This window comes from Cyprinus carpio, chromosome B18, assembly GCF_018340385.1.
Source record: "Cyprinus carpio isolate SPL01 chromosome B18, ASM1834038v1, whole genome shotgun sequence".
NCBI lineage: Eukaryota > Metazoa > Chordata > Actinopteri > Cypriniformes > Cyprinidae > Cyprinus > Cyprinus carpio.
In genome coordinates, this window is record NC_056614.1 from 4,754,500 (window position 1) to 4,779,652 (window position 25,153).

The 25,153-nt window shown below is 38.6% G+C and overlaps 1 protein-coding gene across 1 annotated transcript in view; it reads left to right on the forward strand.

Moving 5' to 3' along the window:
* cdon (cell adhesion associated, oncogene regulated) overlaps positions 1 to 24,119 on the forward strand; it is a 40,838-nt gene extending 16,719 nt beyond the window's left edge. Inside the window, exons 2-19 of the mRNA XM_042743586.1 lie at positions 2,007 to 2,146; positions 2,322 to 2,600; positions 3,307 to 3,453; positions 3,550 to 3,693; positions 3,911 to 4,201; positions 4,653 to 4,922; positions 8,354 to 8,637; positions 9,237 to 9,411; positions 10,301 to 10,414; positions 12,290 to 12,496; positions 13,160 to 13,341; positions 15,076 to 15,181; positions 17,144 to 17,266; positions 18,492 to 18,683; positions 19,954 to 20,249; positions 21,357 to 21,436; positions 22,992 to 23,254; positions 23,461 to 24,119. Coding sequence (XP_042599520.1) covers positions 2,074 to 2,146; positions 2,322 to 2,600; positions 3,307 to 3,453; positions 3,550 to 3,693; positions 3,911 to 4,201; positions 4,653 to 4,922; positions 8,354 to 8,637; positions 9,237 to 9,411; positions 10,301 to 10,414; positions 12,290 to 12,496; positions 13,160 to 13,341; positions 15,076 to 15,181; positions 17,144 to 17,266; positions 18,492 to 18,683; positions 19,954 to 20,249; positions 21,357 to 21,436; positions 22,992 to 23,254; positions 23,461 to 23,615 — 3,381 coding nt within the window. The 5' untranslated portion in view covers positions 2,007 to 2,073 and the 3' untranslated portion in view covers positions 23,616 to 24,119. The remainder of the gene's footprint in view (positions 1 to 2,006; positions 2,147 to 2,321; positions 2,601 to 3,306; positions 3,454 to 3,549; positions 3,694 to 3,910; positions 4,202 to 4,652; positions 4,923 to 8,353; positions 8,638 to 9,236; positions 9,412 to 10,300; positions 10,415 to 12,289; positions 12,497 to 13,159; positions 13,342 to 15,075; positions 15,182 to 17,143; positions 17,267 to 18,491; positions 18,684 to 19,953; positions 20,250 to 21,356; positions 21,437 to 22,991; positions 23,255 to 23,460) is intronic.
* Positions 24,120 to 25,153: the final 1,034 nt, after the last annotated feature.

Sequence of the window (25,153 nt, forward strand, 5' to 3'; positions counted from 1 at the left end):
GGAGACTGGGAGAGTTTATTATTTCCTGTGTTTCCTACTTCGTCTTCCTCTGAGTGGTCCCGCAGGGGGCGGGGGAGATGATATGTATGTACGTGCATGTTTGATGCTTGCAAAGAGTGTTTGAAGGTCTCACTGCAGCTAAAATGAATGATGGGGTAATAGATTCTTTCAGAATGCAACTATTAACTTGATTTTTAAGTCCAGCACTTGTCCAAAGGTGTTGTGGGTAGTTGCAGATTAGTTGCTTTTGTTTTAGCACAATGTTATGATTGCCAGGTCATTATTTTGGTGGATTCTAGGGTGTTGAATGGTTGCATGGTGGTTGACCAAAAAGCCCTCTCCAGACTTTGGATCCAAGCTATAACTCTGATTTGTGCTTCAGTGTAATTGGATTGTTCTTTTTGCTCATTTTTATTGTCCATCAGTTAAGTCAGCTGTCAGGTTTTTAACACACTATAAGAATTTAAGCTAATAATGCCGCTTATTATAGCAAGCACTGCTCAAGAAAAAAAGTTAAAAAGGAATAAGCAACAAAAGAGAAGGATTTAGTATGCTTGAATGTGAGTAAATTTGAGCGTGTGTGTCTTGTCAGAGACCTGTTCAGCTTTAGTGGTCTCACCCAGACATAACCTCTTTAATTTGACCCAGTCGAGTGGCCTGTCCTTTGGGCTGATGTTGGGTGAATATCACAGCTGGGCGGCCATTGTCCGCCAGCCCCCGGCCCAAACTACACTCACAGACCAGGAGCCTGTGATCAAAGGCCCTCCGGATTAATGCAGCCCAGATACAGAGGACTGGCGCTAGGGGAGGGATGAGTTCAAAAGCAAAGAGGAATGCTCCTAATTACGATCCTTTCACTCTTTTCCATGTCTCATCCTTTGGGCGCTCCCCTGGTCTTTCTTTTAGGGCGTTTGAGACTGTGTGTGAGTGTGTGAAAGCCATGTGGAGGCTCTTCAGGCTACAGTGAGTCTGTGAGAAAGCAGTGCACTGTGACAGGATAGCGATATTAAGAGTAGACCTCAAGCAGACTTTTCAAATGCAGTCCATCAGAGACGGGCAGAAATGAAGAGGCAAAAGAGAGCAAGGGAGAAGAAGGATTGTAGGTTGAGGGTGAGTGAGGGGTTGCAGAAGTTTAGGAATTTCTGTTTCACTGGAGAAGCGCTCTGTGGGAATGGGTCGTAGATCAGCAGAAAGACATTTCTCTTTGGGGGAAGGCTGTACGAGATCAAGGCTTGTGCAAGGGGATGTGTCATAAAGGTTATTGAAAGTGTTGTTTAGGATTAACTGTGAAATGTTAAGTTTTGTAACTCCCACAAGCTGAACTTCTCGACCAGCTATAGATAGAAGATGAAAACAGTGCTATCTGTAGAAAGAGTAGGCGTGTGGGTAACTTTTATCATTGGTACTTACTAAGGCATTCATACTTCAGCAATCTGAACAAACTCATAAGTAATAAACTTCTTTGCATCCATTCTCATTTGCCTTATAGTCATGAATGCTACATTCATTTGTGTGGCTTTTTGAGGGGAGGTGTGCTGTGACCTTTCAAAGTGGTTTGTGTGCATGTGTGTCATGTGTTTTATCATTACATAATAATAATAATAATATGAGCTAAAAATTCCTACAAACTTGCATTAAAGGAGTGACCTAAACCATATCTTTGGAACGTTTTAGAGAGATGCACCATATCAACCAACTAGTGATGCAGTGAAACCCCTTAGAACAACTTTAATATGCACATTGCTATTTCAGCTAATTTGATCATTCTTTCTGCTAGCTCTTTGACACGTGCAACTGTATTTAAATAGAATGATGTATTTTTCATCTATAATCAACACAAAATATGTGGCAAAGTGTCCACATTTCTTGTTCTGCTGGGAACATCCTTTGTTGTTATAACTGTTGCATGAACTATATTAAACTGTGGTTGATCATGTTCAGTCTTTTCAAATAGGCCTATTGTATTGCCCATGACTGTTTTTAATGTTTGTTTTTATGTGTTCCAGGAGTGCAGTGTGTGTGGAGGGGGTGTGTGTGAGGCCCCAGGTTAGTGCACAGAGGTGAAACAGCGTCATGGAGGACAGTGGCCTGAAATTATTGTCCGCTGTGCTGTGCATCTGCCAAACCTTGCTCCTCAACTGCCCATGTTAGTAACACACTTCAAAAAACATTAGCACACACCTGTGTCAAGCCATTGAAATTGAAATGCTAAGAGAGAAATAACATAAAACGTCTTCTCAGCAAGCTGTAGGAGGAATATTTTTGGATTATTGTCTGTTGATCTATTTCTTTTCTTTTTTCCCCATGTCTCTCTTCTTTAGCGGTCCTGTCTCTCTCTTTTCATGTGGAGCCTCTCTCTGTGGTACAGAAGCAGGGCAGTGCGGTCCACCTGCATTGCACAGCGCGTCCAGCCACCGCCAGAATCAGTTGGCTGTTTCAGGGTCAACCACTAGACCCTAGCCACCAGTCTGGAGTGGAACTTAATCCAGGCTCCCTTTCTCTGTCATCTCTCCAACCGGCTCTCACGGGCTCCTACCAGTGCTTGGCGCAGTCCGAGACAGGCTCCATCATCAGCCAACACGCACGAGTGCGCATTGCAGGTAGGCACATTTGATCACAGGCATAGTATGCTGACAAATACACTTTCAGCACAGCTGTAAGAACAACACTCTTACAAGAATGCACTTCAAAGAGGTCGCTGGAGAAGAAAGACAGGAAGTATCAGAAGGCGGATTTCTCGAGCCATTAACACTGTTAGAATGGCCAACTGTAGATGCGTGTTGGAGGGGAAGGAAATGGTTCTTTCTTTTCAGTCTGGCACTTATCCAGACACCTCTTCAGCAGTATCCTTAATGAGCCTGGGGGCTTCCTGTGTCGTACCGAGAGCTGATGCCGGGAAGGACGCAAACCCCCCGGCGGCCGACCCAGGGCCTGATCAGGGTTGCAGATAAGGCTGTATTATTCAGTGGAAAGCACATGTTCTCAGCCACTCACAATCCAATATAAACACCTCTTTGACAGAAGGTCTTTGTGCGAACTGCTGCTGCTATGAATGAATATACCAGTTTATTGCACAGCTCTCGCAAATATTTGATTCTGATCGGTCAGATGCCACATTCATGGTCAGATATTTTGTAGAATGATTGCTAAACTGAATAATTGACTATTGTTAATTCTAGTTTCAATTCTCTCATATCACTACACAGCTTCTTTCTTCAACTGAAAATCATTACTTGGTCATGTAAAAAGTTCTTTCACATCTGTTGCTTGGATGCGATTGAGCACTCTTTTGATTCCTTCATTCAGATATTGAGAGGTTTGCTGAGACCCATCGGAGGACATTTACTGTAAACAAGGGCGAAACTGCTTTTATCGAATGCCCACTTCCTCACAGCAATCCACCTGCTCTGCCACGTTTCCGGATACGGGGGAAATGGCTGGAACAGTCTACAGGTACAGACTAGACAGCTTCAAATGCCAAACCTTCCAGAAACACATAAATATACAGTTGAACACTTTGAGAGATTGTTTCTTTTGTCTGTTTTTCAGACGAGTATTTAATCCTGCCCTCTGGGAACCTTCAGATTGTGTCAGTGTCTTCAGAACATCAGGGCATGTATAAGTGTGGTGCTTATAATCCTCTAACCCGAGAGACTCAAGTAGAGGCTCATGGCACTAAACTCATAGTCCGAGGTTGGTTGAGCGAACTGTATTAGTTTTTCTAGGTACCACAAAGATTTGAGTTATACTTTTCATGTAGTTCATACTGTATAAATTTTGCTATAAAATCAGCAGCTGTATATTCTGAGATGTTTTTTCTATTGTTAGATAATGGGTGTATACTGTGAATTAAAATATTCATATTTCAGAATGAAGGAAAAATGTGATTGCACTCTTTTCTTTCATGTAGATTCAGAAGGCCCTTCACCTGTAAGGATCATCTATCCCGTCACCTCTCGCAATCTTACAGTGGACCAATCTGGATCTCTGACTCTTGAGTGTGTCGTATCAGGAAGTCGTTCTTCAAAGATCAAATGGATTAAAGATGGAGCGGAGCTTTCTTTGAACTCCAAAAGGATGTTGTTGCAAAGCAACCTGGTGTTGAATGATGTTCAGCTGAGAGATGGAGGACATTATTGCTGCTCTGTTCTGACTGATCATGGAGCTGTGGTCACTGTCAACTACACTGTGAATGTGCTTGGTAAGGAATTAATATTACTATCCCATTATGTTACCAAAGTTTGGGGCAGCTTAATCCATGTGGTTCTTCCAAAGCTTAACTGCTTTTATATGGAAGCACTGGGTAATGCTTCTTGCATGAAGGGTTTGAATTACTCCGTCTCATTCATCTGTCAAAGTCAGAATTTCCAATTTTCATATACAGGAAATATGCAATAAAATGGGACATGATGTCCAACTTGGAAACGTAATATTATAACCTGTTTCTAAATGTTTTTATTCCTGTACAACAAATGCTAGCATTGCCATTTTTGTTCTTTATACATACTTTCTAACAAAATGATCAGATGTTGGAAATGTTATGTAGGAATATCCCATAGAAATATAGAAAGAAACACATAATTAGTAGTTTATGGAGAATAGGTGTTTAATTTCTTTGTGTATATTAACTCTAGCACTTCCCCACTTTACAGCACAAGTAAGCATCCTGCAAGGATTGTCAGATCAGGCTGTGACAGCGGGCTCCTCTGTGAGATTTACCTGTGCTGCCAATGGTAATCCAACCCCCAACATCACATGGCTACTCAACTCCGCCCCTCTCGCTACTTCACCCCGCCTTCAAATAGCTGGCCCCTCCCTTCACATCTCTTCAGTAATGGTTCAAGATCAGGGAATCTACCAGTGCCTGTTTGACAATGGAATTAGCTCTGCACAATCAGCGGGAAGACTCAGTGTCCAATCAGGTAAGACGATGCTCCAATGCACACAATAGTAACCATCCAGAACACCTTAATAAAAGCCTGGCAACAACCCACAACACCCTGGATAATCTTTAAAAGAGAATTTTACTAGTAGAAGTAGCCGAAGATACAGGTTTACCGTACAGTGTGTTGGGACAGTATATTCTTCCAGCAGGGCAGAGAGTTTAGCTGGAGTTTGGCTGGAAAAGGAGGAGTTGGGGTGGGTGTATTTGGCTGGCAATGAGAAGGCTGTGAGAGTGAGCTTTGTGTGTGCTGTTTGGGATAAGCTCTTGGACAGCGGAATGTAAGGAGTAACTGCACAAGGTTATGACGAGTATCAGACCACCCTGCTGTCAACATCACACACAACTAGCCCTATATTTATTACATTTATTACACATCTCTCTCACACACACACAACCCTCCCCTGCCCTCCTCTGAGGCTATTCCTCAGCCTTGCTCTGTGTCTCCAAACATGATTGATAAGCTTAGAGATATGCAGACTTCAGAATAGATAAAACTAGCGGAGGTCTTTTCCAAATGTTGGCTCACATCGCTTTTTTCCTGGCTCGGCTACAAGGGTGATTTATTTCGCACTGATAAAATGCAGGTCAGTGTAAAAGTAGAGTTGTTTATGTTTAACGGCAAGAATTGAGATAGATGTGTGAGCCGTAGGCTGCTGGAAAACGAAGAAACGGCGTTAGACCTAATCAGCTCTGGGCCTGGGAAAACAAGTTGTGGATTTAATGCTTTAGATTTAGCTGAGGATACTGACCAGACTTGTGTTTTTAAAGACACCATGAAATGTCTTTACGTGAAGTGTGATTTATTTTTTATTTTTTTTTGTAGCCAGTAGGTTTTAGTACCCATAACCAATGTATAAGGCTCCAGTACTGTTTGTGCTATGGAAATGAATTATACATCAAATTGTCTGGTGGATGACAGAACGGTTAAAGGGATAGTTCACCCAAAAATGAAAATTCAGTCATTAATTACTCACCCTTATGTCGTTCCAAACCCATCAGATGAAGCAACTGACACGTTAAAGGCCCAGCAACGTAGAAAGGATATCATTAAAATAAATCAAATATATCAAATTGTGAACGGGCATCAAAGACTGACACGGAAGAGAAGAAATTGTTGAATAAAGTTATTTTTGTTAGGGATTCTCGTAGCTTCATAACATTACGGTTGAACCACTGATGTCACATGCATTATTTTAACGATGTCCTTACTAACTTTCTGGGCCTTGAATGTGATAGTTGCGATTAGGGCTGGGCGATATATCTAACGATATGATCATGCGCATCTAGTCAGTAAATCTGGTTCCTTGATTACCGCTTAATCGCCATCACCTGCTTTCAAATGGAGCGGCATTTAATAGACAGAGCCGTAGTTCACTGACAAGGTACGCAATATCGCGTTGATTATCGAAGGCGATTCATCTGGGATAATGAACGCGATATTGCGTAGCTTGTCAGTGATCTACGGCTCTGTCAATTAAATGCTGCTCCATTTGAAAGCAGGTGATGGCGATTTAGCGGTAATCAAGGAACCAGATTTACTGACTAGGTGCGCATGATTATATCGTTAGATATATCGCCCAGCCCTAGTTGCGATGCTGTCTATGCAGGGTCAGAAAGCTCTCGGATTTTGTCAAAAATATCTTAATTTGTCTTGTGAAGATGAACAAAGGTCTTACAGGTTTGGAACGACATGAGGATGAGTAATTATTGACAGAATTTTCATTTTTGGGTGAACTATCCCTTAAAAAAGACATTGGGTCTGTCCCACTACCCACACTTGCAGCCTGTGCACTTGACCACAGTTCTACTTATATGAACACTTGGGCCAAATATCGGAAATGTACCAAGTAAGCATGTAGACTCCAAGTATGTGTACAACTTTTGACAACTTACGTACATTATAGTGTTGTAACAAAGCAAGTAAAGTTCTCTCTTTTGACTCGGCTTTATATACACATTTTAATTTTCAGTACTTTTTTCCAAATGTCTGTTTAGTAGTCCAGACAGTTGCAAACATTTTATAAAATACACATACTAATCTCTGCACCAAGAAAATGTTACGGTTTGCTACCAAATTGTATGTAACTTGCACTGTAGAGTGTTTCTGGAATTCTCATGGCAGGTGAGTTCCTGAACAAGAATGATGGAATACATTATACATAGCCTTAAATAATGTTCCTAAGCGGTTTTAGAGTTGATGTGGACTTAATAGTGTGTGTTGAGGGCACTGAGGTTTGGCATTTTTCTGATCTGGGACAGTCTTGTGCAATTCCAGACGCGTGCACGCAAGTGTTGGTGTTGGGACAGGCCCATAGGCTTACTTTAAAGGTGGACCTGGAGTCACATTTCAGTGTAACACATGTCTACACTGAAAATTTCTTCAAAAATATAAAAGCTTAGTACTCTTCATTCATTTCAGATACCAGGTGTAAGACCGTGGCTTACCCATAAAGCATTCATGGCTTGCCCTATGGCTCAAACAGGACATGATTGGAAGGTGGGTTTGTGAGCTGGTGTAGGGCTCTGATTCGCTCTGGTATTTTAATGGCCAAAGGGTGGAATGTGTGGTGGCTGGCGTCGGGCCCAGTTTGAGCTCTAGAGTTACTGACTCAGGGGCTGTTTGTTTTGTAAGGTAAACCAGTGCCACACATCCAACAACTGCGAATGAGAGACCCTAAGAACCAGCAACAAACCTCACCTCTCCTACAACTGCTTTTCAGCTGTTAAGCTACAGTAGGATTACTCAGTTGCTATCTGACCCTTACTCTGAATGTATACAACTGAATACAACATGCATGGTGAACAGCTATTCACGCGTACAAAGGAATCCACATGTATATGAGTTTGTTGCCTTTCACTAAATCCAAGTTCACAAACTTTCTGCTCAGATGATCGGCTGCCAAGCCAGTGTCAGAAGCACAGATTCCCAAGTGGACCATTCTGGTGGGGTTTAATAAAAATAAATCAATTAATAATAGAGCTTTATTGTATGTTCCCTTGGAGGTTTCCGGCTTTTTATTTTAATGCCAGTGGAAAACTTAAATTTGGAAAAGTAGTTTCCAGCCTCGAATATTGCCAGTCAGAGAGCTCTAGCTTTGTTTAATTAACTTAAAATGGTAACACTTTATTTTACAACGTGTTACAAACGTTACATGTACTTACTATAGTAATCACAGTAAATTAAGCATAATTACAAGCAACTACCACTAAACCTTTACCCTATAGAAAGTAATATTAAGTACTATAGTAATGTTGTTAATTCATATTCATATTTGGTACTTATTTGTGTAATTACACCGTAATAACATCACCTTAAAACATTGTACTGGTAAAATGAATAACATTTAAGAATAATTAACTATTGTAACTAAGATGTTTGACCAAAATTGTTATTTTTTTGCCCTATAGAACCCCAGGCTAGTTCCATGTCTGGAGCTCCCATGAAGACACAGCCTTCTGTCCACCCTATCCAGAGCGATGAGGGTGATGAACTGTTCCCCTCAATACGGGAGGGGGTGATTGGTGAAACTACAGGACTGCCCACTGAGAGAATCAGCGATCAACCTACGCCAGAAGCACCAATCATAATCAGCCCACCGCAAACGCACAATCCCAACATGTATGATCTAGAGTGGCGAGCAGGTCGGGACTGGGGCGTCCCTATCAATGCATACTTTGTTAAATACCGCAAGGTAAGAAATCATAAAGTATGCTTGCAGATTTTCCATTATGAATGTTTTACTGATGTACTTTTTAAGTGGGGCACAAAATGTAGATAATTATTACCTCGTCAAGAATGACTGAATCGCGCTCCACCCTCTTCTTTCCCCCTGGCGTTAGTTATCAGGTCAGATTTATAGTTATTAGATTTGAGAATGAGCACATACTTTTATAACAACGCCCTGTGCCGTTTACTGTAAAAGTCAGTGCTAAAACAATTCAGCAGTATCTGCCAGCCAAGAGCGTTTTGGTAAGAAGTTGGTCATTTCCTCTTTAAAAGCCTGTGTTTTCTTCAATAATAAGCTCCCTTGGCTAATAAAACTGCTCTGGTTCTTTTCAAGATTGCATTGGCAGCTTTTGTCACATTGGCTCAGGAAAATGTGACACAGCTTGCGTTCTCAGGAAAAGTTGAGTGGGTTGATCTTTTGTCATGATTCAGAGTAGGAGAATAAGAAAGACGTTACTGTTCTTTGTTGAACTTAACGTGCAGCATGTGCAGTCAGGGACAGAATATGAGGGCTGAAAGGTGCATGAGATCACTACATAGGGTAAGACTGTCTCTCGACTGTAGGTGGACGACATGGGTCATGTGGTGGGGAACTGGCACACGGTGCGGGTGCCAGGCAGTGAGAAGTCCCTGCCCCTGTCTGAGCTGGAGCCGTCGAGCCTGTATGAGGTTCTGATGGTGGCCCGCAGCGCTGCAGGAGAGGGCCAGCCCGCCATGCTGACCTTCCGCACTGGAAAGGGTGAGAATACAATTTGCATTTTACCCAGCTGAAGCTCATTTTCACTTTTCCAAAGCTGTTTGGCTTTGATTACATCAGAACAAGATCATAATTCTGCGAATCTGAGCAGTGGAAAATAGGTCAGGAATTGTGTTTATGAATGCGTTATATTACATATACACCATTCACAAGTTTGGGGGTCAGAAGGTTTTTTTTTTTTTATTTAAACAAACTAACACTTTTATTCAGCAAATGGTGCATTCAATTGATCAAAAGTGACAGTAAAGGCAATTGATTTAAAAAAGATTTCTATTTCAAATAAAGTATGTTCCTTCTGTATTCTTCAAAGAATCCTGAGAAAGTGTCACAATTTCCACAGATATATTAAGCAGCACAACTGTTTTCAGCACTAATAAAATAATAAAATTTTCTTGAGCACTTCAGCATATTAGAATGATTCATGAAGAATCATGTAATGTGAGTTTTTCCATCACAGGAATAAACTTTTTTTTTAACAATATTAATATTTTTACTTTAATAATTTCCACCTTGGTGAGCATAAGAGAAAAAAAAATTACCAACCCCAAACTTTTACATGATAGTGATTATTATATTATATTATATAGTACGTAATAACATTAATTATAGTAATATAAAAGTTATATGATACATTGAATTTTCATGATCACATTGGCTAATATTTTTTATATTTTGTAGCTCATGCATGTTCTAGATTTACAGTAAGCATAATAAAGAATTTTTGCCTTTGCCACTTGCTGCTTATAATGCACACTTTTTAAAAAAAATAAATAAAATAAAAACTTCCAACCATGTTTTCATCATAATACAGCATGATCACCCATAGCAACATTATGAATCAAATCATAAATTTTCCTTCTCTTCCTCTCAGAGAGGACATCCTCTAATAAGAACCCCTCCAAGGCTCCGACTGTGCCTCTTCCAGAGAAAACACTGGAAGATAAAACCACCAACACTTACTATGGAGTGGTCATACATGACAGAGGTAAGGGGACGTCCCACAACACTATTACACCACAAAGGTCTGTCTTCTGCTTACTAATGATCAGTAATAGAGCCCTGCATTTGACCTTTTTACGCCCCTCGGGCTAGACATCCATCAATTAGTGATGAAAAAATTGCTGCGCTGGTGGAAACAAAACAAGACCGTGCTACAGCGACTGTCAAGAGCGTCTCTGTTTAGTGTCCCACAGCAGCAGGCAGCAAAGCCTCAGCAAAAGTAATCATCATGAATGTGTCGGGGGAAATAGTAAGGAGATATTTGAATTATATTCTAATAAACTAGTCTTTTCTGAGTCTATGTAGCAAAGATGAAGATGATGATCCTGACTCGCCATCTCCTCATTAGACGCACCTTTAGAGAGAAGTAAATTTTTACAGATTATGATTATAATGAAAGACATTTTGTTTTCGATTTAATGTATTTTGTGAAGTGGTAATTTAAAGCTTTCTATAGATATATTATTCATGTCTGTGAGGCATGTATTCGCTGAGTTTCGATTCATTTTTGTGAAGCGCTCCTGTTCAAGATTGAAACGGCAGAAAGTGCATCACGTTTGTTTTCTTTACTTCATAAAAGCACAACATTTTGTTGATATTGCAAGTGCATGCAAATACAAGTAGACCCTTTACAGTTCCGAATGATGTATTACTCTTATCTTCATGAGCAAAAAATTATGGCGTAGGCTATTTTTAGTTGTTTCCAGTGAAAAAATATGCAAGTGATTGCGCTGGCGCCTCCATGTCCTGCAAAGTGCGCTTTAGCTTCCACTCTCCTCACAAACTTGGATATAGCGCACATTTATTATAGCGCAGGTTTAACATTTAAACATGGTTATATGCTTGAACAGTTTTAGTATATTTAGATTTTATTTTAGGCAAGTGATGATTTGAGAAGGCTAAATTGATCAAACATAGGCTATGATCAGCTCACTGTCTGCCGCTGGCCGCTTGGTCGTTACTTTAAAAAACAAAAACTTATATTTAACAAACAAAAAATGCTCCAAACGTTTTTCTAAATTAACTTAATAAAAAAAAACCCGAAACGAAATATAATCATTTTGCCATTACACACAAAACTGAAGTATTTTAATAGCTGAAACCGTAGTATAAGCCTAAACGTCTTGGGCTAGGGCCTAAATTTGAGGCCTGTGCAGGGCTCTTATCAGTAATATACTTACCCTCCAAGTGTAGTTCACCAAAAAAGAAAAATCTTTGTATGTATTCTGTGGAGCACAAAAGGAGATATTTTGATGTGTTCATGCTTATTTTTTCATACAGTAAAACCATATTGTGACCAGGCACTGTTTTATTTTGAGCCTTCTGAAGCCGTACAATAACCTTCTGGTCATAATATGCTTTCATATATGATAAAGAGTCTTCATCATTCAAAATGTCTTCGTTTGTGTCAAAAGACATGAGAATGAGTAAATATTCACTTTGGGTGAAATAATCTTATAATATGCACAGGGATTCAGATGTGTGAGATGCATTTCTGTAATTAGAGTTTGAGTGTGTATGTGTGTGTGCACATTTAGATTCTAATGGGTATGGACCCAGTTTAATTTGGCAAATAAATTTTACTCTGTCTTTCTCTCTCTGCTTGCGTCTCTGTGTCTATGGCTCAGAGCCCATTCAGTAAGTACTCAATTGACTTTGGCATGCTGTCGGTCTGTTGTGTGTGTGTGTGTAGGTTTATTTTATCTTTGTCTGCTCTTTTGGTATTTTCACTGATGGATGTCGAGGTTACATCTTGCACTTAAGATGAAAACTGCTGTTTATTTTTGGAAGACACAATAATTAGATCTTATAGTTTGCGTTTATTTTTTTCAAACTTCTAACTGGTTGGTTTCATCCCTAGTTCCCGAGGCCCCAGACCGCCCAACTATATCTATGGCGACAGAAAGCTCTGTTTATGTCACTTGGATCCCACGAGCCAATGGTGGCTCTCCAATCACGGCCTTTCGCGTGGAGTACAAGAAGCAAGGCAGAAGTGGGGACTGGATCATCGCGGCCGCTAATATCTCACCACTTAAACTGTCTGTGGAAGTGCGCAACCTAGAACCAGGTAAGGTAACACCAGGGTTTCCACAGGTTGATTCCCAGACCTATTATATAAATACAATACCAGTCAAAAGTTTTTAAACAGTAAGATTTTTAATGTGTTTTAAAGAAGTCTCTTCGAATCCAAAGTACAGCATAAACATTAACATTTATAAATATTTTTACTGTTTAATAATTATAATAATAAATGTTTCTTGAGCAGCAAATCAGCATATCAGAATGATTCCTGAGGTATAATGTTTTAATGATTGATTGAGTATTTGCTGCTGAAAGTTTGGAATTACCAATACAGGATTAAATTACATTACACTAATTACTGCTTATTATCAGTAGTTAGTAAGGTAGTTATTAAGTTTAGGTATGGGGTAGGATTAAGAGATGTAGATAATGGTCATGCAGAATATGTGTACTAATAAAATAATATAAGTACTAATAAACAGCTAATATGCTACAATAAGCAACTAGTTAAAAGTAAGAATTGGCCCCCAAACTAATTATTTATTTTAATAATCATGGTTTATTAAATTGTATTTTAATTTATAATCAAATGATATGTATTATTATTATTCAATATTAAAAAGTAATCGAAATTCTGTTCTGTAATTAGCTAGTAATTAGTAGTAAAATACAAAAATCTTATTATGTCTATTAAATCTTTTCGTGACAGGTTCCACATACCGTTTCCGAGTCATTGCCATGAATAATTATGGTGAAAGCCCTGCTAGCGCCACCTCCAGGCCATACCAGGTCTCCCTGTCGAGTCCACCCGTCTCAAACCGTCCCATCACTGGCCCTCACATCTCTTCCACTGATGCTGTCAGCGATACTCAGATCATGTTACGCTGGACTGTGAGTACACTTGTGAACAGGCACACGAATGCAGCACATTTACATTTACTAACTCTGCCCCAAAACCTGAGCTGCCCATTTTAAGGTGCACTGCTGACACAAAGGCTGTTACTAACAGTAGGCAACAAAATATACTTTGGTTCTGGCTAAAATAAAGGCAGCTGCGTATAAAGGCAGTAGACAGCGAGGCAGCTCTCTAGGTTTTGGAACAGTTTCTGTCAGGCACTCAATAACTCGTCACTGGATAAACTGTGAGATTTTCTATCATTCCGTGCTTCTGTATGTGTATTATTAGCACATTAATCTTAAAAAGGGTCTCACCACTTGTACAAACAAATGTTGTTTCTGTTTCTGGCCTGTTGAAGGAATAACCCTGAACCTCATATTAGCAGCTCAGGGGTTTAAACTAGCGTGTGTGTGTGTGTGTGTGTGTTAATGTTTTAGACATATGCCTTTTATATCTAATGGCCAATTTAATTACACTCACATTGCATGCTTAATTCGAAAATGAGAGTGTATAAAGTGTCCAAAACTAACCACATAACAAGTTCACTCCCCGGTTTGTTCTTCTCTGCAGTGCCAGTTGTGTTTTTCAGCACGTTAGCAGAGTATTCATGTGTGCACTTTTCCAGGCACTGTGTAGTAGCTTTCCCATCACCCCCTGAAAGCCACCCCCCAGAATGTCCAAACAGACCTGTAATTGGCAATGGTGACTGGTGCAGTTTTGCAAAAAAAAAAAAAAAAAAAAAAGTGTGAGTGCGTTCAGGAACAGATTAGGAATCCTTATCCTGCCTTAACGAGTGGAAAGGACTGACTGAGTTAAGATATTTTTAGAAGACATGCATGAGAAGAAAAGGTTTGATGTGTCTTAAAGGAGAAGTCCATCTAGAAATGAAAATTTTGCCATTTACTTACCTTCATCTGTATTCTTCAGAATGTACTAGCTGTTCTTTCCTGCACAGTTACAATGACTTGACAATTTCATGTAAAAAAAAATAACATGGTCATAAAAAAAAAAAAAAAAAATCAAACATAAACAAATATGAGAAACAAATCAAAATCTGTCATTGCTCACTGATAATCTGGATCCTGGATTAAATCAAGCGTTGAATTTGAGAAACGAATCATTTGCTGAATCTGGTCAACTACTACTTTCAAAAGATTAAACTTAAATGAAGAATGAATTCTTTCTGTAAATTGGACATTGGCACTTGTGAACATTCAATTACAATACTTTGAACGTGTTTTTGTAGAGTTTTGTAGAGTCCCTGTTCACTTTCATTTTATGGAAGAGTACACCAAGAACAATCTGCTAATCCTCATGCATGTTTGCAATGAAATCAGGATGCATAAATAAAAACAGAAATTTTATTTTTGTCTTAACTTACTCTTTAACTAAAAAGGTTAGCAAAACATAACATAGGTCATTGTTGTCAAGAAGTCTTAAAGTGACAGTTCCAAAAAAAATGTATTATTCTAAGGTTCCGTGAAAGGTCGGAAAATGGTCATGTAAAACAAATTATGACTGTTTACGGTGCAAGAAAGCATGACTAACATTATCAGTAGACTTCAGAAAAAATAAAGTGATGCAAATGTGTACATTATGGACTTTTTAAGCAGAGCAGGATGTGGTGATTCTAGTTAAACTAGTTAGGTTCTTATCTTTGATGGCACAGTGTATATTGAAGAAACAAAAATGTATAATTTGCTTTTTCCCCCCACTCTCTTTCATAGTACACTCCCTCCAGTAATAACAACACACCCATCCAGGGATTCTACATCTACTATCGGCCAACAGACAGTGACAATGACAGTGACTACAAGAGAGATGTGGTGGAAGGTGAGATCATGGTGTCTTTCTTCTGTTATTGCTCTTATTTCATGGCTTCTTACACAATACATAAACAAACGGATGTGAATATTGGAATTTCATTCTGTAAGAAAAAGATGATAAGAGAGACATGAAACAAACATAGCTGTACAGGAAATCAGTTGCCTGGGACAGTGGTCATTTATAGAGTTTATTAGACATTACACACAAGTATTTGACAGATAAGTGCTACAATTGACCAATCAGAATGAGGTATTCCAGAGAGCCGTGTAGTATGAGTGTGTAATGTATATTGAGGGGGCGTAATCTGTTGATTGATGTGTAGTGAGTTCTGCACTCAGAGTAACGAGTCTGTGTAAAATGTGTTTTAAATAAATGGCTGCCATACTAATGGGCCTGAACTGAAACCCAACACTGACCGCTCAGAGAGGGATTCAGGTTTCTGAGAGGAATGTTAACTGCCGTCGCCTCTCCTCCGCCACCTATTTTTACTTTCTCTCTGTTCACGTTGGCCCCTCAAACCTCTCCTCGTCCATCCAAACAACAAGCTGTCAGAAGCACGCTGGCCAGATTAGATGGCTTCATACGTCCAGTGTTTACAGAAATCTCAGGAGTGTGTCCTACAAATTGTTGGCCTTAAAGTCAATGTGAATTGTTGTTTGCAACCCATTTTACTTTCATAATCTGACATATTTGTAAGTGAAACTGGAAAAAATGTAGGAAGGGATATTATTTTAGTCATAAAAAATTTATGATTTGAATTATGAAAGTAAATAATGTCATTTTTAGTGTCATTTATAACCCTCATGTATCATATTAGGGTTTAAAGGGTTAAAAATGAAATTATTTACTTTCATAATTCAAATCCTTGAATTTTATATATATATATATATATATATATATATATATATATATATAATATATATATATATATATATATATATATTGTCTGAAGGTTCAATCTTCCATTCAATAAAAAATTCTGACTGGCTTATCTCAGGCTTTACAGGGTTAATTCTATGCTAACCTTAAATAAATAATAAATAAAACTCTCCTTTAGTAATAGGTTTGAACTTTTTTATATCAAATTAACAAAATTCTTTAGTCAAAGTGTCTGTAACCACATGTTTTTATAAACGTTCAATCAGATGTTACTGCTTTGGTTAAATTTGGTAGGTTGATGCAAATGTTCTTTTGACTGATTCATTGAAAGAATCGGTTGTTAAGAGTCATTTGTTCCTGAATCAGACTACACTAGTTGTGCTGTATTTTTATTTTAGTGAATGCCCAGCAAAAACAACACAATTTTTATGTATTATATTTGTATTTTGTTGTACTCTAACTTTTTATCTCATCACATTCAATTCCCACTACAAACTCACAATTTATGTATCATTTATTTTGTCGTGTCACAGTTGATTCAGCATTGATGCTGAATAGCATTGCAGGAAACACTGATACGTTGTGTCTGCAGAGGAGAAAGTACACTGAAAAGCCTGTGATGCTTTCTTCATGTTTGTGCGAGTCTGTGTGTTTTGTGTTTTCTCTCTCATTATGCAGTACAGCAGCTGGTCATTTAGTGTACACCATGCCTTCACTGTGTTAAAAAGAGAAGTGAGCTACACAAATAAAATATTGTGGCACAAAGCTGGCTCTCAACATACATGAGTGACTGTGGCGATATGTGTGTGTGTACTCAGGGCCCTGAGTGTGTTCAGTGGGAATACTGGAGCCAGGCCAGAACAAACGTTAAGCTGCCTTATAAGGAGCCTGTCTGCAGCAAAGCAACTGTCTGAATCCTTCTGGGACGCTGTGAGAATGAGAGAGCGAGAGTGTGTGTGCGCGAGAGAGAAAAATGAGATTGAGAAAATGAATTGTGGTTTGGAGAGAACAACACATGCTTTGAGAAAAGCCCTTCTCATTCAGTAGAGTCACTCTCATTGCCTTCCTTTTCCCGCCTCCTTCTCCTAGGCTTCAAATTCTGGCACTTGATTGGTCAACTCCAACCCGAGACGTCGTACGACATCAAGATGCAGTGCTTTAATGACGGTGGCGAGAGCGAATATAGTAACGTCATGATCTGCGAGACCAAAGGTGAGAGGCTGAAGTACCATCAGAGGAATGCTATATTTAACATGTAGACAGGAACCCATAAAGCCTCTGCAATAATGACAGAGGAAAGCGAGCTACCATTTTATTAGTAGCTCGACAAAGAGAGACATTGTGCTGCGTAACACTGATAACTGCCCTAATGCAGCACTGTTGAAATAAAACCAGAGCGTCATTCACAGCCAGAGCAAATAAAAATCATGGAGTGCAAACAGACCTGCTGCTGCCGCAAGCTTTAAGACTGACAACAGTTGCATTGTTATGTGCCAGCACTTGCTAGTGGTGCTTTATTATTGCTTATACTTGGGTTAGAGATTTGAACAAACCCCTTATCCTTAATTTTAGAGCATTACTGTTAAACCATGCATAATCTGTCCCGCCCCATTAGTTCTACAGACATGATTGACTCATCAAATCATACAGCTTGTTAAGGAGAGCTGTGTGTTTCTAAGCAATTGAAACAATATGTTTTTTTGCATGGAACACAACAAACGAGAGGAAAGATAATTCATAGAGTAGAAAATTATTTTGTAGGCTTGTTGTAAGCTTTCTCGTGATCGAGAAAGAATCCCTAACACCATAGTGAATGTGCTAAAATCATTCCAAACAGCATAGCAGGTTAGCAATGGCCTAGCAACCACCCAGAACACCCTAGAATATATTGAGTGCAACAGTGCTGCCCATGATTTTTACTTTTTCATCTGTAACCTTTTATCTGTAAGTATTTTAACCATTAATTTTTCCTGTAGGGATTTTAAAAAAAGTCTTTCTTTTAGAGTCATAAGCCATTAACAGGAAATTGAATCAATGTAATTAACAGCAATTCATGGTAGTGTACTGTTGCTAAAATTTTCTTATAATGCAAATATCACAAATATCTGATTGGTGGAGATTTCTCTGTAGAATTATGGGTAATGTAACTTTTCACCTGGAAGAGGTTCACAAATAATTTAAAGTAGCATGAGCTGATGGCTTTTAGAAATGTAATTTTGTATGAGTTGATTTTTTGTATAATGAGATTAAGATTTAGTCGGAATATATTTATTGTGTCAATGAAGTTTGCCAGGGCAAGCAGCATTTCTTTTTGTAAATGTAAGAAAAAAAAAAAAGTCAATAATTAATAAATGTAGAACTTGTGACATATTCTCTTGAAAGACATCCAGATGTTTCATCCATTCACACTCACTTTCTTCTGTTTCTTTTCCTTCAGCCCGTCAACCTCCAGGTGTGCCCAGCCAGCGCCCCATAACCCCTCCAGGCTTTTTCCCCGCAGATACACCCATCCAGCCGGGCGGCCTGCTCTACCTGATCGTGGGCTGCGTTCTGGGCGTCATGGTGCTCATTCTGCTGGTCTTCATTGTCATGTGCTTGTGGAGGAACAGACAGCAGAACAGTCTGCATAGTAAGCGCCACTTCCTGTTTACCTCCTGGTCTAGGTTTTAGTTTTTGTCCATATGCTTGTTGGGGCTGCTGAGAACCAGAGTACTGAATGATTACTAAGAAAGCTATTGAATTTCCATCACTGTAGTGTCCAAAAATAGTTACAATGTTTGTAAAAGTGTATATTTTTGTTGCTTTTGTAAGTATTAATTTCTTTTGCAGCCACTGTTGTTATTATTATTATGTAGTAAGGAGACCAGCAGCGCTGTGTTGTTTTAGTTTATGTAGTATTTCTGTAAGGTTAAGAGAGGTTATGTTATGTCAATAAATTCTTTATGAAATTGAGTTACTGAGTCCACCTCCTGATCCAGGCCTGGTTTTCATTGCCTCTACTCGAAAGCCGACCCTTTGAAGTTTTCTTTCTTTCTGTATTTTTTCTCTCTCTTCCACTCTCAATGAGATTGAGTAACAGAATAAACAGTGCTGGCCGCAGCGGTGTGTATAAGTAGTAACACAGACACACCTCCCCCTGAAATAGGCCACAAATGGGCCTGCTAACTTTAATCACACACACTCCGGTTTGCTACTAGTTGGTTTTTCATGTGTGTTTGGCAAAAGCATTATAATTTCATAGTTTTCTTCAGCATTTTTAATGCAATATTGGCATCTTGACTATAATTTATTAGTGTAGTTCTGGTTTGTTTATTAATATATATATAAATGTTGGATTTTACCATATACACTACTGTTCAAAAGTTTGGAGTTGGTAAGATTTGTTTATGTTTTGAAAGCCGTATTGTGAATGTATTGTGAAATATTATTACCCTTTAAAATAACTTTTTTTTAATAGTATATTTTAAAATGTAATTTAATCCTGTATTGGTAATTCCGAATTTTCAGCAGCCATTACACCAGTCTTCAGTGTCACATGATCCTTCAGAAATCATTCTAATATGCTGATTTGCTGCTCAAGAAACATTTATTATTGTTATCAATGTTGAAATGCTGCACAGATATTTTCTTGGAAACTGATATGCTTTTTCAGGAAAACATTTATTTGAAATATTTTGTAACATACTGTCCTAGATGAATAAAAGTATTAATTTCTTGGGGAAAAAAAACAGAACTAACCGAAGATTTTGAACAGTATAAAAAAAATAACTTTTGAATAGCAGTGTATAATGATTACTCAACAATTAACAAATAATTTTAGATAGAGTTTAGCATGTCACACAACAGGATGTCAGATACCCATTACAAAACATACTAACATAAAAAATTATTCTCTGTAGAATACGACTCTCCAAGTTACCTTTACCAGTCTGCAGAGATGAACGGCCATGTTCTGGAATATTCCACTCTGCCCGGCTCCAGCCATATGAATGGAAGCGTCCACACAGGCTGTGGACACACTGCTCCCATGATGCCCCAGGCCTGCCATCACCTCCACCACAAGCTGCCCAACGGTCTGGCTTTGCTGAACGGATCAGGAGGCCTCTACTCTCCTGGGCATCCGCACACACATGACGGCTCTCTGCCCCACAACACCATGGAGTACGATCACTCACACCCTCATCACCTTCATAACGTGAGTAAATGTGTGTGCATGTGTGGTTGTATTTCGATTCTGGTAACCGAGTAGAGATAAAGGGCCTGACATTGTTGGCCATATTGGTTCCCATGCAGTTCTTGTGTTGTAGCTGTTACTGTATTGTGGAATGCTGTATTAACCAATCAGCATCCAGAACCATTAAATTCGAATCCATTTTACAGTGTATAGAACAGTTTAGTGTAGCATGGTAAAATGTTTTATTCTTTAAACTAGTGCTGTCAAACAATTAATAGCATCCAAAATAAAAGTGTTTGTTTACATAATATATGTTTGTGTACTGTGTATATTTTTTATGTAGATATAAGAGCACATGCATACAGTATATATTTTGAAAATATTTACATCTATATATTTATATTCATATAATTTATATATATATATATATATATATATATATATATATATATATATATATATATATATATAAACATTACATATTTTTCTTAAATATATACATGCATGTGTTTGTATTTATATATACATAATAAATATACACAAGTACACATACATATATTATGTGAACAAACACTTTTATTTTGGATGCGATTAATCGCAATTAATCATTTTGACATAGCTACTTTAAACATATTAAATGGGTTAACTGGGTAGTCTCTGTGATATTTTCTTTTATTTTGTACGGTTGTATTCATGGTTTTAATGATTCATTGTCTAAAGTGTACATATACACTACCAGTTTGGAAAAGGTATATTTTGTACTGTATTTCTGATCAAATAACTGATAACCCTAATATTTTAACAATACAGTATGATACAGTACACTAGTATGTTGTGTTATAGTGTAATATAGTGCGGTATAGTATAGTGTTTCCTGATATAGTATAGTACAACTTGTAATTGTACAGTATGGTGTAGTGTTAAATATAGAATAGAAAAAGGCCAGATAAAGGCAAGTTCTGTGGTCATTTTTACATCCATAGTCCATCTGCTCCCTGGTATAATTTTTCTTATAGTGTGGTTTAGTGATACTGAGAGTAAGAAACAGTGCTAGCCTATAAAACAGTAATATGTGACTGGAAGAACAAAACGGCTAGTGTTATATCTGTTGTGTGCTTGCTGTGGCAGGGTGGAGGGATATATACAGCTCTGCCCCAAAATGACTCGTCGGACTGCATGAGCTGTCAAAACTTCTGCAACAACAACAGGTGAGAAAGAGCGAAATGTAATACTGGAAGAGTCAAGCCCAGTAGCTTGTTAATGTTTGGTGTTTACATGCCTGCAGAATTATGTTTTGCTCAGCACGCCTCCAGTCAGCAAACCAATCATCTGTTCCATCTGGTTCTCATTTCACCCCTGACCTGAGCTTATTCTGTTCTGGGCTAAACACACACACACACACACATACACACATGGGGACTCCCCTCGACGAGGCTTGTTTGTGTACTCTAGTGTGTCCGGCAGTAACAGTTTACACTGAACGCACCCTTGCTACAGTCTTAATGAGCGCAGTGTTTATTTAGCCGTGGCCAGCGGGAGAGCTGAGGGAAATCCTTCTGAATGGAGCTGATATCAGCGTACCAGCTAACCGTGTGCATCTGTGTACGCTTTATATCCATGATTACTTCTTGAGTGAGCATACAGTTATCTGCATGTGTATTTATACTCTCAGGTATTGTTTGTTTATGTGTGTGTGTGTTGAAGTCTCTGTGTCTTATCAGCATGTGCAAACACACAGAGACACAGGCTGTTGAGTCTGGTCAGGCAGCGTAGAGACTCGCGGAAATAAATCTGTGATCTCAGATGTGATCAGAGTTTGACATTGCAGTGATGCTTGTTTCAGCTGGTACACAGGCTCAAGCTGTACTATAATGGTTTTATTCACAAAAAAAATATATATATATTATAATTTACACACCTTTATATCCTTCTGAACCTGTGTGACTTTCTTTGGTAAAACACAAAAGTAGAAACTTTGAAGAATCTTCATGCTGCACAGTACATTAGAAGTATATTGTGACAAGGGATGCAAAGGTCACACTTTATTTTAAGGTTCAATTCACGCTATTAATAAACCATTAACTATGACTTTCTCCTCAATAACCTTCTAATTGGCTGCTTATTAATAGTGCAGTAGTTGTTAAGTTTAGGTATTGGGTAGGATTAGGGATGTAGAACATGGTCGTGCAGAATATGTGCTTTACAAGCACTAATAAACAGCCAATATGTTTATAATAGGCATGCTAATAAGCATCTAGTTAATAGTGAGAATTGGTCCCTATAGTAAAGTGTTACTGATGTAAACACTTTTGTTTATAATAAATTAGCCACTAACACAACATAATGGCATGACAGCATAAGCACAGCATAAAAATGTCAAAATTCACAAAGAATTACTAAAACTTCAACAAATATCAAAATAAAAAAACGAATTCAAACTGTTAATAAAACCATAATAATATCTTTATGATACTGAAATAAGTAGTTTTGTGCCTAAAAAAAAATTTAGAAGACTTAAATAAACTTCATATAGTTCTTGAAATATAGTGAAATATACAGTATATTCATATGCACCACTTTTATGATGCTTTTTGGTTGTTTTTTTGGCCCAAACCTCTCCTGCTGGCAAAAGAATATAAGTTTATATCTGTGTTTTCATAAGACTATCTAGAAAATGCTTAGTTTGAATGTTAGTATTGAGGTTTCAGCTTTGACACGTGCAGTGGCCATTATTTACGTCTTGTGTGTGTGTTTTGCCGACAGGTGTTATACAAAAACCAATGGCACTTTCTCGGGCGGCACTCTCCCTCTAATGCACCGCGTGGCAGCGCGCCAACCCGATGGGCTGGAAATGATGCCCCTCAACACCGTTTTGTCTCACTGCCATGGACGTGACAGCCCGCAGCTCCACGGCTCACAGGAAAGAGATCCAGCCGAAGAGTTAGAGGAGGGCAAGTCTCCACCCCTTTCCCAGAATTCCCCTTGTCTGCCAGTGGAATCAAAATCCACCCTCGAGCAGCAGAGAGGTGAGAGAGTTTTAGCACTATAAAGAGCTCTCTGATTCACTCCGCACTCCCTCTGAATGAGGAAAGTCAGTGTTTCTTCTTGCTCTTCAGGAAATTACAGCACTGGCAAACTGTAAATTACCCATCATGCAATATTATTTTACCTGACTAGACTGCTGCATACTGGAGTTAGTGCATAAATCTGTTTGTGTGTGTGTGTGCAACAGGAGTTCAGTCCGTGCAGCATGAAGACTCGGAGGGTCCTGTGGTGTGTTGGGAACGGCTGGGACTGCCTGATCTGGACTGTAAGGAAAAAACAGCCTGGATCTCTACTGGAAGCCTGAATGGAGATCTCATCCAGCCTACCATGCAAGAGATCTGAACACGTTTAAACCAGAAAACACTTATGCATCAAACACACTAAACGCAAGAAAGAGAACGAGAGAAATTGAGAATTGGAACATAAATGAATTTTTAAAAAAATGAAACGGCCGGTGATGGATTGGTCAGAGACATTGTGTGACTTGAAATGGACACTAAACTGACTGCTTACAGAGCTGGAGAAGACTGACAAGAGAAAGAAGGATGGAGGAGATTTTAGGCAAAAATGATGGAAGACTTAATGGCTGAAATGATCCCACTTGTGAGAGGACTTTTAAAAGTAAAAACTCTTTAGATGACTTATTTATTTTTTGTAGTAGTAAAATATTATTTCATATGAATGTATCTGTTGTAAGAAAAAAGTTTGTCTTTTATATTATTTATGCTTTTTTTTTGATGATGATGATGAGAAGCTTTTTTTTTTGTTTGTTCCACACAGTGTGGAGTTTAGCCATTGTATGTGTAAAGTTTTGTAATAATATAAAGAGATTAAGTATTTCACCTATCCATTTCCTCCTCTGAAGTTTTAACGCTATACCATACTTTACGCTCTCAAACTGCCATATTTTGATGAATATTATCATGGTTTCATATGGCCCCTCAGCATGGTTTATTGCACCCCTAAAACACATATGTTATCCAAGCTGGAACCTAGGAAGCCAGCAAGCTCGCATCTAAAACACTGGGTCTTCACCTAGCCTAAAATTAGTTTACTCCCACTATAATCAATAAAGCAGTCCGCACTGTCGGTGCCTGAGGGATATCAGAAATATCTGCTCAAGTATCCGGTAATTGCAACAGCTTTTAGAAGTTTCCCACAGTCAGTCCCCGCAGCCACACCTCCTCGCTGCTCTCCATGTCTCTTTGTTAACCATAAACAAACATGCGAGTGCTTGAATGACCTTTGACCTTCCCAGACTGTGTTGAAAGGCACTGGTCGTGGTGACGTCACATGAGTGTTTTTGTTTGGTTGCTTAGCGGAGCTCTTTACTGCGGTCTCCTTATTTCAGCTTCAGATGTGGTTTGTACTCAAGTTGACTGTCTACATATGCAGATTGCAAAAAAGTGTGGATGGTGTATTGTCATGTTTTGTAGTCGTTTTATCAGCTGATTTCAGACTGGCTGGATTAAGAAAGATGTTTTTCATAATAATTCCATCTGTCATGGGACATCATATCAGGATTTTTTTTTAATTTTTCTTTTGGAGATACGAGAGCTTGATGTACTATGGAAACATACTGTAACTTTCAGACCCCAAACATCCTCCACCATCATCCATAAAGAGCATTTACTGATACTGGGCTTCAAAAATGTCTCCTGAACTTTTGCACTGATCTCTGACAACTACAATGATGATAAAAATGAATTATATGTTCTCTTAATGTCATCTTGACCTCCCTATTCACATATGGACTAGCTACACCCTTCCTGTAAAAGCACATAGAAAGTCAAAGGCTCTCCATACACAGCTCTGATACATACTCCCCATCTATAGCTCATCCAAAGCTGACTCTTCCAGTATTATAAGAAAACAAATAA